General features: G+C 41.3%; 1 protein-coding gene across 2 annotated transcripts in view; it reads left to right on the top strand.

The window, feature by feature from the left end:
* Positions 1 to 12,752, top strand: part of selenoi (selenoprotein I) — a 65,193-nt gene that overhangs the window by 22,501 nt on the left and 29,940 nt on the right. For both annotated transcript variants that reach the window (XM_073057045.1, XM_073057044.1), the window contains exon 2: positions 12,545 to 12,613. In XM_073057045.1, the coding sequence (XP_072913146.1) occupies positions 12,545 to 12,613 (69 nt within the window). The remainder of the gene's footprint in view (positions 1 to 12,544; positions 12,614 to 12,752) is intronic.

The raw sequence follows: 12,752 nt of genomic DNA, 5'->3' as shown, positions 1-12,752 counted from the left end.
GCCCAAAACGTTGACAGCACATTTCAACAGATGCTGCCCGACCTGCTGAGTTTTCCAGCTTTTGTACGTGTTGATTCGACCACAGCATCTGCAGTGTGCTTTGTGTTTACTGACTTTGATTTATTTTGTCATTAGACTCCAAGCACCCTGAAACCTTATCCTTCATAATGGACTTGTAACTCTTTCCCAGTCGCTGAGGTTAGGCTAACTGACCTCTAATTTCCTTTCTTATGCCTTCCTCCCTTAAAGATTGGAATGACATTTGCACTTTTCCAATGCCCCGGGGCCATGCCAGAATCAAGTAATTCTTGAAAGATCACAACCAAAGCATTTGTTATCTCTTCAGTAACCTCTCTCAGGATTCTGGGATGTAGTCCATCTGGTCCAGGTGACTTACCCACCTTAAGACCTTTGAATGCTGAGCACCTTTTCTGTTGTAATAGCAACGGCAGTCACTGCTGCTCCCTGACACTCCCGGACATACAGATAATGTCTTCCACAGAAAAGACTGATGCAAAGCATCCATTAAGTACATCCTATAAGGAATCCTGCACAAGAACTCCCAAGTCCCTATGTGTCTCAGGTTTTTGTATTTTCCCTCCATTTAGAAAATAGTCTAACCTTTCATTTCTTCTATCAGATTACATGACCGTACACTTCCTGACACTGTATTCCTTCTGCCACTTCTTTGCCCATTCTCCTAATCTAAGTCCTTCTATAGCCTCTGTACTTCCTCAAAACTATCTGCATTTCCGCCTATCTTCATATCGTCTGCAAACATTTCAACAAAGCCATCTGAATTGTTGACATATAACATAAAAAAAATTGTTCCCAACACTGACCGCTGTGGAACACCGCTAGTCATTGGCAGTCTATCAGAAAAGGCTCCCTTTATTCCAACTGTTCGCACCCTGCCAGCCAGCCACTGCTTTGTCCATGCTACTATTTTTTCTGTAATCCCATGGGCTCATAGCTTATTAAGCAGCCCCATGTGTGGCACCTTTTCAAAGGCCTTCTGAAAACCCAATTACACAACATCAACTGATTCTTCTTTGTCTATCCTGCTTGTTATTTCTTCAAAGAATTACAACAGATTTGTCAGGCAAAATTTTCCCTTGAGGAAGCCATGCTGACTACAGCCCATTTTTGTTTTTTTACCTTCTGTATCCCCTACCTGATGGTAACAGTGAGAAAAGGGCATGCCCAAGGTGCTGGACCTTAATAATGGACGCTGCCTTTCTGAGACACTGTTCCTTGAAGATGTCCTGGATACTTTGTAGACTCGTACCCCAAGATAGAGCTGACTAAATTTACAACCTTCTGCAGCTTTCAGTCCTGTGTAGTAGTGCGCCCTCCCCCCCCCCCCCCCCCCCCATACCAGACAATGATGCAGCCCGGTCTGTCAAAATGCTCTCCATGGTACATCTGTAGAAGTTTTTGAGTGTATTTGTTGATGTACCAAATTGCTTCAAACTCCTAATGAAGTACAGACACTGTCTTGCCTTCTTTATTACTGCATCGATATGTTGGGGCCAGGTTAGGTCCTTCGAGATCTTGACACCCAGGAACTTAAAACTGCTCACTCTCTCCACTTCTGATCCCTCTGAGAATTGGTATGTGTTCCTTCGTCTTACCCTTCCTGAAGTCCACAATCAGCTCTTTCATCTTTTGTCTCGATTATCTTTTACACTTTATGTATCTGAAGAAGCTTTTGATATCCTCTTTAATATTATTGGCTTGCTTACTTTTGTATTCCATCTTTATTTAATGACTGTTTTAGTTGCCTTCTGTTGTTTTTTAAAAGCTTCCCAATCCTCCGAACTTGCCACTAACTTTTACTTAATATGCTCTCTCTTTGGCTTTTATGTTGGCTTTGACTTCTCTTGTTAGCCATGGTTATGTCATCTTGCCTTTAGTATACTTCCTTCTTCTTTGGGATGTATATATCCTGTCTACCTGTGATACCACTTTCAAGGAATTATGGGTCTCTATTTCCAGATACCTTTTCTACTGCACTTCTCAGTGTTCTACCGCTCACCGTGTAGGTCCTATGCTGGTTTGTCCTCCCACAGTGGCACATCTCTCACTTGTCTGCATTAAGATCCATCTGCCATTTTTCAACTCAATTTTTCAGCTGGTCCAGATCCCACTTCAAGATTTGATAGTCTTCCTCACTGTGCACTACACCCCCAGTTTTGGTGTCACAGCAAATTTGCTGATCCAGTTTGCCACATTTTGATCCAGATCATTGATAGAGATGACAAGCAACAATGGACACCGTATTGATTCCCTGCAGCATAGCAGTAGTCACAGATCCTCAGTCATAGAGGATACCATCTACTACCACTCTCTAGCTTTTCCCTCAAAGCTGATGTTTAATCCAATTTACTGCTTCATCTTGAATACCAAGCAACTGCACTTTTTTGACTTACCTTTCATGCTGGACCTCGTCAATGGCCATGGCAAAGTCCATGTAGACATCATCCGCTGCCTTGTCTTCATCAACTTTACAGATAACTTCCTTGAAAATCTCTATAAAATTGGTTAGACATGGCCTACCACGCACAAAACCATATTGACAAGTGCTTATATATCAGGTCCCTTAGAATACTTAGCAATAATTTACACACTTTTGATGTCAAGTTCACTAGCCTATAAATTTGTCTTATTTTCAGAGCCTTTCTTAAATAACAGAACAATATAAGATATCCTTAAATTCTTTGGTACCTCATCCATGGCTAAGAATGTTTTAAATATCTCTTTTAGTGTCCCTGCAATTTCTGCTCTAGCCTCTCACAGGGACTTACAGGGACTATTGTCCCTGGGGATTCATGCACCCTAATTTTCCCCAAGCAGCAAACATCTTTGTAATCTGTATACAGTCCATGATCCCACTGCTGCTTTGCTTCACTTCTATAGACCTTGTCTGTCTCACAAGTAAATACAGATGCAAAAAAAATCCATTTAAGATCTGCCCCCATCTCTTTGGCTCCATGCGTAGTTCACCAATCTGATCTTCAAGAGTACAATTTTTCTTTCTTGCTGTACTTTTGCTCTTAATATATCTGTAGAATCTGTATCTCCTTCACCTTGTCTGCTAGAGCAACCTCTTGGCTTCTTTTAACCTCCTGATGCCCTCCTTAAATGTCCTCTTGCACTTCTTATACTCGAGTGTCTCATTGACTTCTTGCTGTCTATACCTCCTCCCCCAATGCTATTATGATCACTCAGTGCAAAATGTTACCTTACACCGGGTGTTCCCAATGTGTTTTTTTAATGCCATGGACCCCCAGTGTGTTGGACACACACCTCTGTCACCTGCCCTGTTTCATTTCCTAATCGGAGATCTGGGATCACACCCTCTCTAGTTGAGACTTCTATGTACTGATTGAAGAAACTTTCCTGAATGTATTTGACGAACCTTTTCTCATCCAGCTCTTGCTGTCAATATGTGGAAAGTTAAAATCAACTACTATAACACACTTGTGTTTCTTGCAGCAGTCTGCAATCTCTCTATAAATTTGTTCCTCTAAATCCTATGGACTTTTGGGTGGTCTATAATATAATCTCATTACTGTGGTCACCCCTTTCTTATTCCTCAGACACACTCAGAAAGCCTCAGTATAAAAGCTTTCTAGTTTGCCTTGTCTGAGCACTGATGTGACATTTTCCAGACTAGCCACCCCTCTGCCCTTAATCCCTCCCACTCTGCATTGGACCCCAGAATATTGAACTCCACGTGCTGATCAGTGCCTTAAGCTCAAAAGTTTGATTCCTGACTTTATATGTAGGCTTAACAACATCCTTCCCCACAACCTCTCAACTATTGGTTGTGGCACTCTGGTTCACATTCCTCAAAACTCTAGTACTCTCTCTCTCACACACTCCCACAAGGATATTGGTCACCCTCCAATTTGGGTACAAACCACACCTTCTGTATAGTTCTTACCTTTCCTGAAAGAGAGCCCAATGACCCAAAAATCTGAAGTCCTCCCTCCTGCACCATCTCCTGAACTACATGTTAAACTGTATAATCTTCCAATTTCTGGTCTCACTAGCATACGGCATGGTTAGTAATCCTGAGATCACAACCCTGGGGATCCTGTCCTTTAACTTCGCATCTAACTCCATGAACTAACTTCATAGGATCTTGTCACTCTTCCTACCCACATCTTTGGTACTGACGTGGGTCACAACCTCTGGCTGTTCACCCTCTTAAGAATAATATAGACTCGATCTGAGATCTCCCTGATCCTGGCACCCAGGAGACAGCATGCCATCTGGGAATCTCATTCTTGTCCACTGACTCTCCTATCTGTTACACTAACCACTATCCCCTATCACTGCAGCTTGCATCTTCTTCCCCATGCCTGTCTGAGCCATTGAGTCAGGCTCAGTGCCAGAGACTCAGAGCCAGATACTTGACTGCTGTGACTTTCCTCTGCAAAGCCATTTCCCCCTGCAGTATCCAAAATGGTATACCTGTTGCGGGGAACAGCCAGAAGGATACTCTGCACCTGCTGCCTTTTCCTCTTTTCCCTTTGTGATGGTCACTCAGTTACCTGTGTCCTTGACCTTGGATGTAATTAACTCCCTGTATGTCCTGACAATAACCTGAAAGAAGAAATGTGCCTGCAGCCTCTACCTCTCCTTGCTGAAGCCTCTATGAGCCAAAGCGTGAAACCCCCTACTCAAAGACTGGCCCACTCACTTTATGACCACTCTCACAATGGCCACTTCGCTTAAACTTTTTTATTGGAGTTGAGAAGTGCCTCCTCAAGAAAGGCAAATCTGTCTTGTACATTAGTTTCTCCATACGAAGGACAAATTTGTAATACCTTGGATTGCCTATATTTTTGGCCTACTATCCCTGACCAACAGCAATTTTTATTTTGTATCTTTTGGGTTGATATTTCCCCTATCCTGGGAGTGGAACGTTAGCCTCTTGATTTTTGCAATCATTCTTGCCGTGGCTATTGTTTGCCACCACTTGCTTCCATTTCATAACATTTGAATATATCTTTTGTCATGCAAAGATGGAAGTTATAACATTGTTATAATATACATTCTGTTCACAGTTCTAAGTAAACTTATTATTAAAGTATGCAAATGTCAACCTACCCAAGATCCACAAACCTGCCTGTCCAGGTAGACCCATTGTCTCAGCTTGCTCCTGCCCCACCAAACTAATTTCTGCATACCTTGACCTGTTTTATCCCCCCTTGTTCAACCCCTTCCCACCTATGTTCGTGACACTTCTCACGCTTTGAATTTTTTCGATGATTTTTAAGTTCCCTGGCCCCCACTGCCTTATTTTCACCATGGACGTCCAGTCCCTATATACCTCCATCCCCCACCAGGAAGGTCTCAAAGCTCTCTGCTTCTTTTTAGATTCCAGACCTAACCAATTCCCCTCTACCACCACTTTCCTCCGTCTAGTGGAATTAGTTCTTACTCTCAATAATTTCTCCTTTGGCTCCTCCCACTTCCTCCAAACCAAAGGTGTAGCCATGGGCACCCGCATGGGTCCCAGTTATGCCTGCCTTTTTGGTGGCTTTGTGGAACAGTCCATATTCCAAGCCTGTACGGGTATCCGTGTCCCTCTTTTCCTTCGCTACATCGACGACGGCATTGGTGCTGCCTCCTGCACGCATGCTGAGCTTGTTGGCTTCATTAACTTTGCCTCCAACTTTCACCCTGCCCTCAAATTTACCTGGTCCATTTCTGACACCTCCGTCCCCTTTCTTGATCTTTCTGTCTCCATCTCTGGAGATGGCTTATCTACTGATATCTACTATAAGCCTACAGACTCTCACAGCTACATGGACTATTCCTCTTCCCACCCTGTCTCTTGCAAAAATGCTATCCCCTTCTCGCAATTCCTCCGTCTCCGCCGCATCTGCTCTCAGGATGAGGCTTTTCATTCCAGGACGAAGGAGATGTCTTCCTTTTTTAAACAAAGGGGCTTCCCTTCTTCCATCATCAACTCTGCTCTCAAGCGAATCTCTCCCATTTCCCGCACATCTGCCCTCACCCCATCCGCCCACCACCCCACTCGGGATAGGGTTCCCCTTCTCCTCACCTATCACCCCACCAACCTCCGGGTCCAATGTATAATTCTCCGTAACTTTCGCCCCCTCCAACAGGATTCCACTACCAAGCACATCTTTCCCTCCCCCACTCTTCTGCTTTCCACAGGGATCGCTCCCTACACGACTCCCTTGTCCATTCATCCCCCCCATCCCTTCCCACCGATCTCCCTCCTGGCACTTATCCTTGTAAGCGGAACAAGTGCTACACCTGCCCTTACACTTCCTCCCTCACCACCATTCAGGGCCCCAGACAGTCCTTCCAGGTGAGGCGACACTTCACCTGTGAGTCGGCTGGTGTGGTATACTGCGTCCGGTGCTCCCAGTGTGGTCTTTTATATATTGGTGAGACCCGACGCAGACTGGGAGACTTTCGCTGAACACCTACACTCTGTCCGCCAGAGAAAGCAGGATCTCCCAGTGGCCACACATTTTAATTCCACGTCCCATTCCCATTCTGATATGTCTATCCATAGCCTCCTCTACTGTAAAGATGAAGCCATACTCAGGTTGGAGGAACAACACCTTGTATACCGGTTGGGTAGCCTCCAACCTGATGGCATGAACATTGACTTCTCTAACTTCCGTTAATGCCCCTTCTCCCCTTCTTACCCTATCCCTGATATATTGTTTTTCTCCCCCCTCCTTTTTTTCCTCTTTCTGCCCATCACTCTGTCTGTTTTCCATTTCCCTGTGATGCTCCCCTCCCTCTTTCTTTCTCTCTAGGCCTCCTGTCCCATAATCCTTACCCTTCTCCAGCTCTGTATCCCTTTTGCCAATCACCTTTCCAGCTCTCCGCTTCACCCCACCCCCTCCGGTCTTCTCCTATCATTTCACATTTCCCCTCCCCCCACTACTTTCAAATCTCTTACTATCTTTCCTTTTAGTTAGTCCTAACGAGGGTCTTGGCCCGAAACGTCGGCAGTGCTTCTCTTTATAGATGCTGCCTGGCCTGCTGTGTTCCACCAGCATTTTGTGTGTGTTGCTTGAATTTCCAGCATCTGCAGATTTCCTAGTGTTTGCTTTTGAAATGTCAACATGATATTCATTTTGTAGAACAAAGGAATACAACAGAATGATTGGAAAACTACAAAGACACATACAAGCAATGTGTGCAAGACAAACTGTGCCAATACTTAAAAAAAAGATAATAAATAAATAATCCTGAGAACATGAATTGTAGAGTCCTTGGAAGTGAATCCATCAGTTGTGGAATCTGTTCAGTGTTGAGTGAAGTTATCAGTGCTGTTTCAGGAGCCTGATGGTTGAAGGGGATAATAACTGAGGTGGTGTGAGATCGAAGGCTCCTGTACCTCCTTCCGCTTGGCAGCAGCGAGAAGAGAGCATGGACTGAGGGTTCTTGATGGATGCTACTTTCTTGTAGCAGCACTCCCATGTAGATGTGCTTATTGGTGCATAGGGCTTTTTCTGTGATGGACTGGGCTGTACCACTACTTTATGCATATGAATTTAAAGGAATTATTCCATTCTTGAGTAGAACCTGCCATACTTGCCTACTCTGGCTTGTGTGCTATTCTGGACATACCTATGTGGTTAACTCAAGTAAGTTGTTAAACACTTGGAAATGGCCGAACAACTTGCTCAGTTGCCAAGATGTATTGGGAATGGTCAGTAAAAAACTGGCCATACCAGTGATTCACAGGGCCATAGGGTAGGGTGTGGGCATGTTGTTGGGGTGAGTGGAATTATTTAAAGTGGAGCCTTCGTTGTGGAGGAGTTGAGTGGGCTCAGGGAGCATAGGGAAACCTTTGAGGTGCTGCATGCTGACTGGTCTTGCAAAGCTAAAAATCTGCAATCTTTTGTGCAATATGTGAAAACAAAATCAGCTGAATTGAATAGAGGTCTTTGGTGACTTTTCTTCTGCAGCTTGTAGTAGGTGGAGAGTGAGAATCTGAAACATTTTGTGCACTGAAAAATCTGAAGGTGCATTGTCAATGTGACAATACCAATTTGCATTTCTGTTGAGTATGGTTGTTCATTTGGTGGGCACTGAAAGGTAAGTGACTTAATAATTCATCTTTTTAAGAGAAAGTGTTGGATAATATAACAGATCACTTAATAGCTGCGGGTGGAACAGACAAGTAAAAGTTATGGTGTAGCATTGGAACTAGGGGAAAAGAAGTAATGTTAAGAAGCATCAAAACTGAGGAGATGGGGGGGGGTTAGTGTTGGAGAGGAAAATGGGAATGCTGGAACATTTCTCTATTTAAGGAATGTGAGCATCACTGGCAAGCATATCATTTGTTGCCTGTCTCTACTGTCCTTAAGTTGCTAACAATGAGTTGTCACTCACCGTAACATTTCTGGTCAAGATGTGTCCTAAGTATTGGGTAGCAGGTTCCAGGATTTAGACAGAACAACAGTGAATGACCAGTGATATATTTCCAAATTATTCCAGGTTATTGTGTGAGTTGTAGGCATTTGTAGATCAGCACTCCTTCCTTCACTTCACTGCATCTTGTCTTCTGGGGTAACTTGCAGTGCAGATAGTTGAACTTAAATTAGTTAGGATCTCGATATAAATATGTTAATAAAATAAAACCCTGCTCTCAACAGATGTTATAACAAAGTTCTCTGAAAATCTGAGCAGGTGTGGGTGTGCGTGTTGTAAATTGGAGTCAAATTATTAGGATTTGGCCATCTTTTATTTAGGATGTGTAGGAGATTTTACTTAACATTTAGCCCAGCTGGACCCTTGTGTTTTAAGTAGAGTGCACCGTTTTGTTAAAATTTACATTTTCTTCTTTCTGGAATTCCAAAAATAGTAATCCATTTGTGTACAATTATTTCTCACAATCCAGTCCCCTCAAACCACAGTCATTCTTGTTCTGTACTGTTTCAATACACACACAAATCAGAATCTGCAGATCTTCTCGTCTGTACCTTTTCAATATAATTTTTCTACACTCCCAAAATAAACATTTCAAAGGGAAAAGCTGGTTTGAATTTGCTCACGTATTTCAGTCCTAGAAAGATGCCCCAAAGAAATAAGTGAAATAATAGAGGAATATTTGAGAGAATGTAAGTAACTTAATTTCAGAATGCAAGTCTGAAGTAACAACACAGAATTATGACAGAAAAAGGCAACTGTTAGAGAAGTAGGACAAAATGGAGGATAGATATTTATCTGGAAAATATAATACCTGGATATACAGATCTTATTTTAAGAACAAACACAGTGCTCTTATTTTCATAATGGCTTTCATAAATTAATAGTGGAAACTTTATCCTTTGGTACTGCAGAGGAATATCCACTCAGTGGCCACTTTAATAGGTACAAGAGGTACATTGAGTGTATATCTGTATGTTTGTGGACTTTTGAAGTGGATGGGCTACAGCAGCAAGTTTCAATGTGTCTGCACACCACTATTATTTGAGTTACTGTGGCCTTCCATCAGTTTTGACCAGTCTGGCCATTTTCCTCTGACTCTTCTCATCAACACCCACAGAACTACCACCTACTGGATGTTTTTTTTGTTGTTGATTTTGCACCATTGTCTATAAACTGTGTGAAAATTCCAGGAGATCAGTACTTTAATGTACTCAGACCACACCATTGGCACCAATTATCATTTCATGGTCGAACTCACTTGGATCCCATTTCTTCCCCATTCTGATATTTGGTTTTAACAGCAACTGAACCTCCTCACTATGTATGCATGCTTTTATGCATTTAGTTACTGCCACATTATTAACTGATTAGATATTTACATTAATGAACAGGTGCCCCTAATAAAGTTGCCACAGAGTACAGTAAGGACATTGCTCAGACTTGAAGTTTTTGTTGTTTGTCAAGTTGCACTTAGTCCTTGTTCTCTAGTTGAACTTGGCCATGCGTGTTGCAAAAACTGCTGAGCTAATTTCAGCACTTAAGTGATGCATTCCTGCAGATGTATCTGCAGAGCTGTCAAAAACCTCCAGTAACACATTGCTAGAGCTATTTGGTTATATCGTAGAGTTCCATGCCATGACACTTGCTGCTTTGATGCAGGTAGTCATTCAGAAAGTTTTACGGGCATGTGAGATTGTCTTCAAAAGTCAAAGGAAGTATTTTGTAGTATATCCTTGAGGAACATCTGCAATATGTATATTGGTTCTCAGTCTGACAAGACTGAATAACTTTCTGAAAGTTCTGCTGTGTGTGAGCTGAAGGCATATTGCAACAACATTGAGGAAACCTATTCCAGCTTATGTTGCCACTATGAAGGAGGCCTCTTTTGATCTTGCTTCATTCTTCCAGCGTTTTGATGTCAAGCTATAATTGCTGACTGCATTAAATAATTAGCTAGTCAATAGTGGTTAGCACCTGCAATTCTGTCTGCAACAACCATTCGAGCTTTCAGTTGCATGTCATTTTAACTCTCCCTCCCTCCTCCACACCATGTTCCATGTTTATGGAGAGTTCTAATAGAAATTGTATTTTACTTGGATAGAATGCAACCCAATGGCATGAACATCTGAATTTTCCAATTTCCAGTAGCCCACACTCCTGGCATTCTCTTCCCAAACACACTCACCTGAACGCTTCAATTTTTTTCATCTCCCATTGTACATCACTCCTACTTCCTCACATCGCCACCCCTTCAGTTCCATCTGTCCATCATCACCTTCCTTTCTGGTTCACCTACCACCTTTACCCTCCTGCACCATGCCCCACTAACATTTCCTTTTCCCTCTCTGTTCTGATGCAACGTCTCAAACAGGAATGTTGACCTGCATCTCTTGTCTCCATAGGTCTTGCTTGAATGAGCTCTTCCAAAATTGTTTTTTCTCCCCTTTGTTGAAATTGTTGATCCTGCTTTACCCCCTTTAAACCCCCTTAAAAGCTGTTTCAAATGCCAATTAAAAAAGCTACATTTGTGGGGTTAAAGGCCAGACTGCCTGAGAAGGGCAGATTTCCTTCGCTGAAGGTGCATTAGTGCTGTGTATAGGTTTTTATAACGATCTGGATGTTTCACATTGGCAATACTGAACCTTACTTTTGTGTCCAATTTATTTGGTGAGAACCATTCCATGAAAATTACACTGCGTCTCACTGAAGTTATTTTAAGATCAAGTTCACAAGCCAAAACAAAATCTCCCTGCAAATTAAAACTCCCAAACCTAAAATCTAGTGAATTTCTCATGTTCTTGGACCCAGTGATATGCTGAAAATTTGCGTCTGTGTGATAGGACGGTTCATAATAAACTTACTATATTAATACTGTCATCTATACTGTTTACTTGAAGATGGGGTGTTAAAGATGCATGCTCAAGATTTTCTGTGTACTATATCACGAGTTTAATTTTGGAGATAGAATCTTTCATGTTTGAAGGAGGTTGCTGCCTATGTGCCTATGACATAGATTTTCATTATTACTTTTCAGGTTAATAATTTTAAATACTACTGAAGGCTCTCGCTGCTTTCCCTCTCTTCCAACTCCTTTGTTTAAAAGAAATGCAATGTTGCAATCTTGAATTGTTGTATTAAGTTGTAAGGTAGTCATTGTGACTTTTCAAATCTGAATACCAATTGAAATCTTGATGATAAGCTCATTAAAAAGATTAATTGTTCTTGGGGGAACAGTTATGAGCAGTTAAACTAAATTTGGCTTTTAAATTATAGAAATGAAGCAGATCATAAATATAGAAACAAGAGGTTCTGCAGATGCTGTAAATCCAGAATAGCACATACAAGAAAATTCTTGGCCCAAAATGTTGACTGTTTATTCCTTTCCATGAATACTGCCTGACTTGCTGAATTCCTCCAGTATTTTCTCAGTAGTATAGATACAAAATTTTTGAGCATCAGACTGGAAATAAATATAAAGAATTACTTTGGGACTAGGAAAATGATAGAGAATGTTGCATAATATCTCTTCTGTCATGTGTTCAGTTTTAAAACCAGAAATTAATTTTGATGCATTTTTCAGCACTACCACTTGTTCTAGACCTTTTGCAAGCTGTTTATGAGAATCTTTGACTTATGGTGAAAGATGCAAAACTTTGTTTTTATTTTTAGAGTAAAATATTATAGATGCTGGAAATTTGAAATAGAACTTGATAGGTCACTAATATCCAGGTGATGAAAGCTGTGAATAGTTTCTCACTCTTTCATGGATGCTGCTTGACCTGAACACTTAATGTATTATTTGTGATTTTTACTTTTAATTGATTTATAGAAAATATTAGACCTGCACATTTCACAACTATGAATAGTAACTAAAAAAAAAATTAATGTGAATCCAACCTAGGAGTTAAAATTCCAAAAAACTTGCTGGTTAAATTGCTAATTAGTTTAACATCCAATAGAGAAACAACCCAGATGGTTTACTTAAGTCTAATTTTTCTCAGATATTGCAATAGTTGTACTGGCATTTAGAACACTTAAATAATTTAAATATTGATTTATTTTTGAAATGTATGCATCAGTTTTCTTTCTAATTGCTTTACAGTATAGTGCAGTGGATACCAATCCGTTGTCTGTATATGTTATGCACCCCTTTTGGAACTCTGTAGTAAAGGTAAGATTAAGTTAATAACTTGTAGAATGGTATGAGGTGGAACAAAATTTGGCAGGAAGAATTTTATTAAAATTGTATATTAGATTTCTTGGTTTAAAATAATTACTTTGAGCAACAGCATAGGTTTTCAGAGATGATG

This window comes from Hemitrygon akajei, chromosome 9 (genome assembly GCF_048418815.1).
Source record: "Hemitrygon akajei chromosome 9, sHemAka1.3, whole genome shotgun sequence".
Taxonomy (NCBI): Eukaryota; Metazoa; Chordata; class Chondrichthyes; order Myliobatiformes; family Dasyatidae; genus Hemitrygon; species Hemitrygon akajei.
The sequence above is the reverse complement of the archived record's forward strand: the minus strand, read 5'-3'. Positions and strand labels throughout refer to the sequence as shown.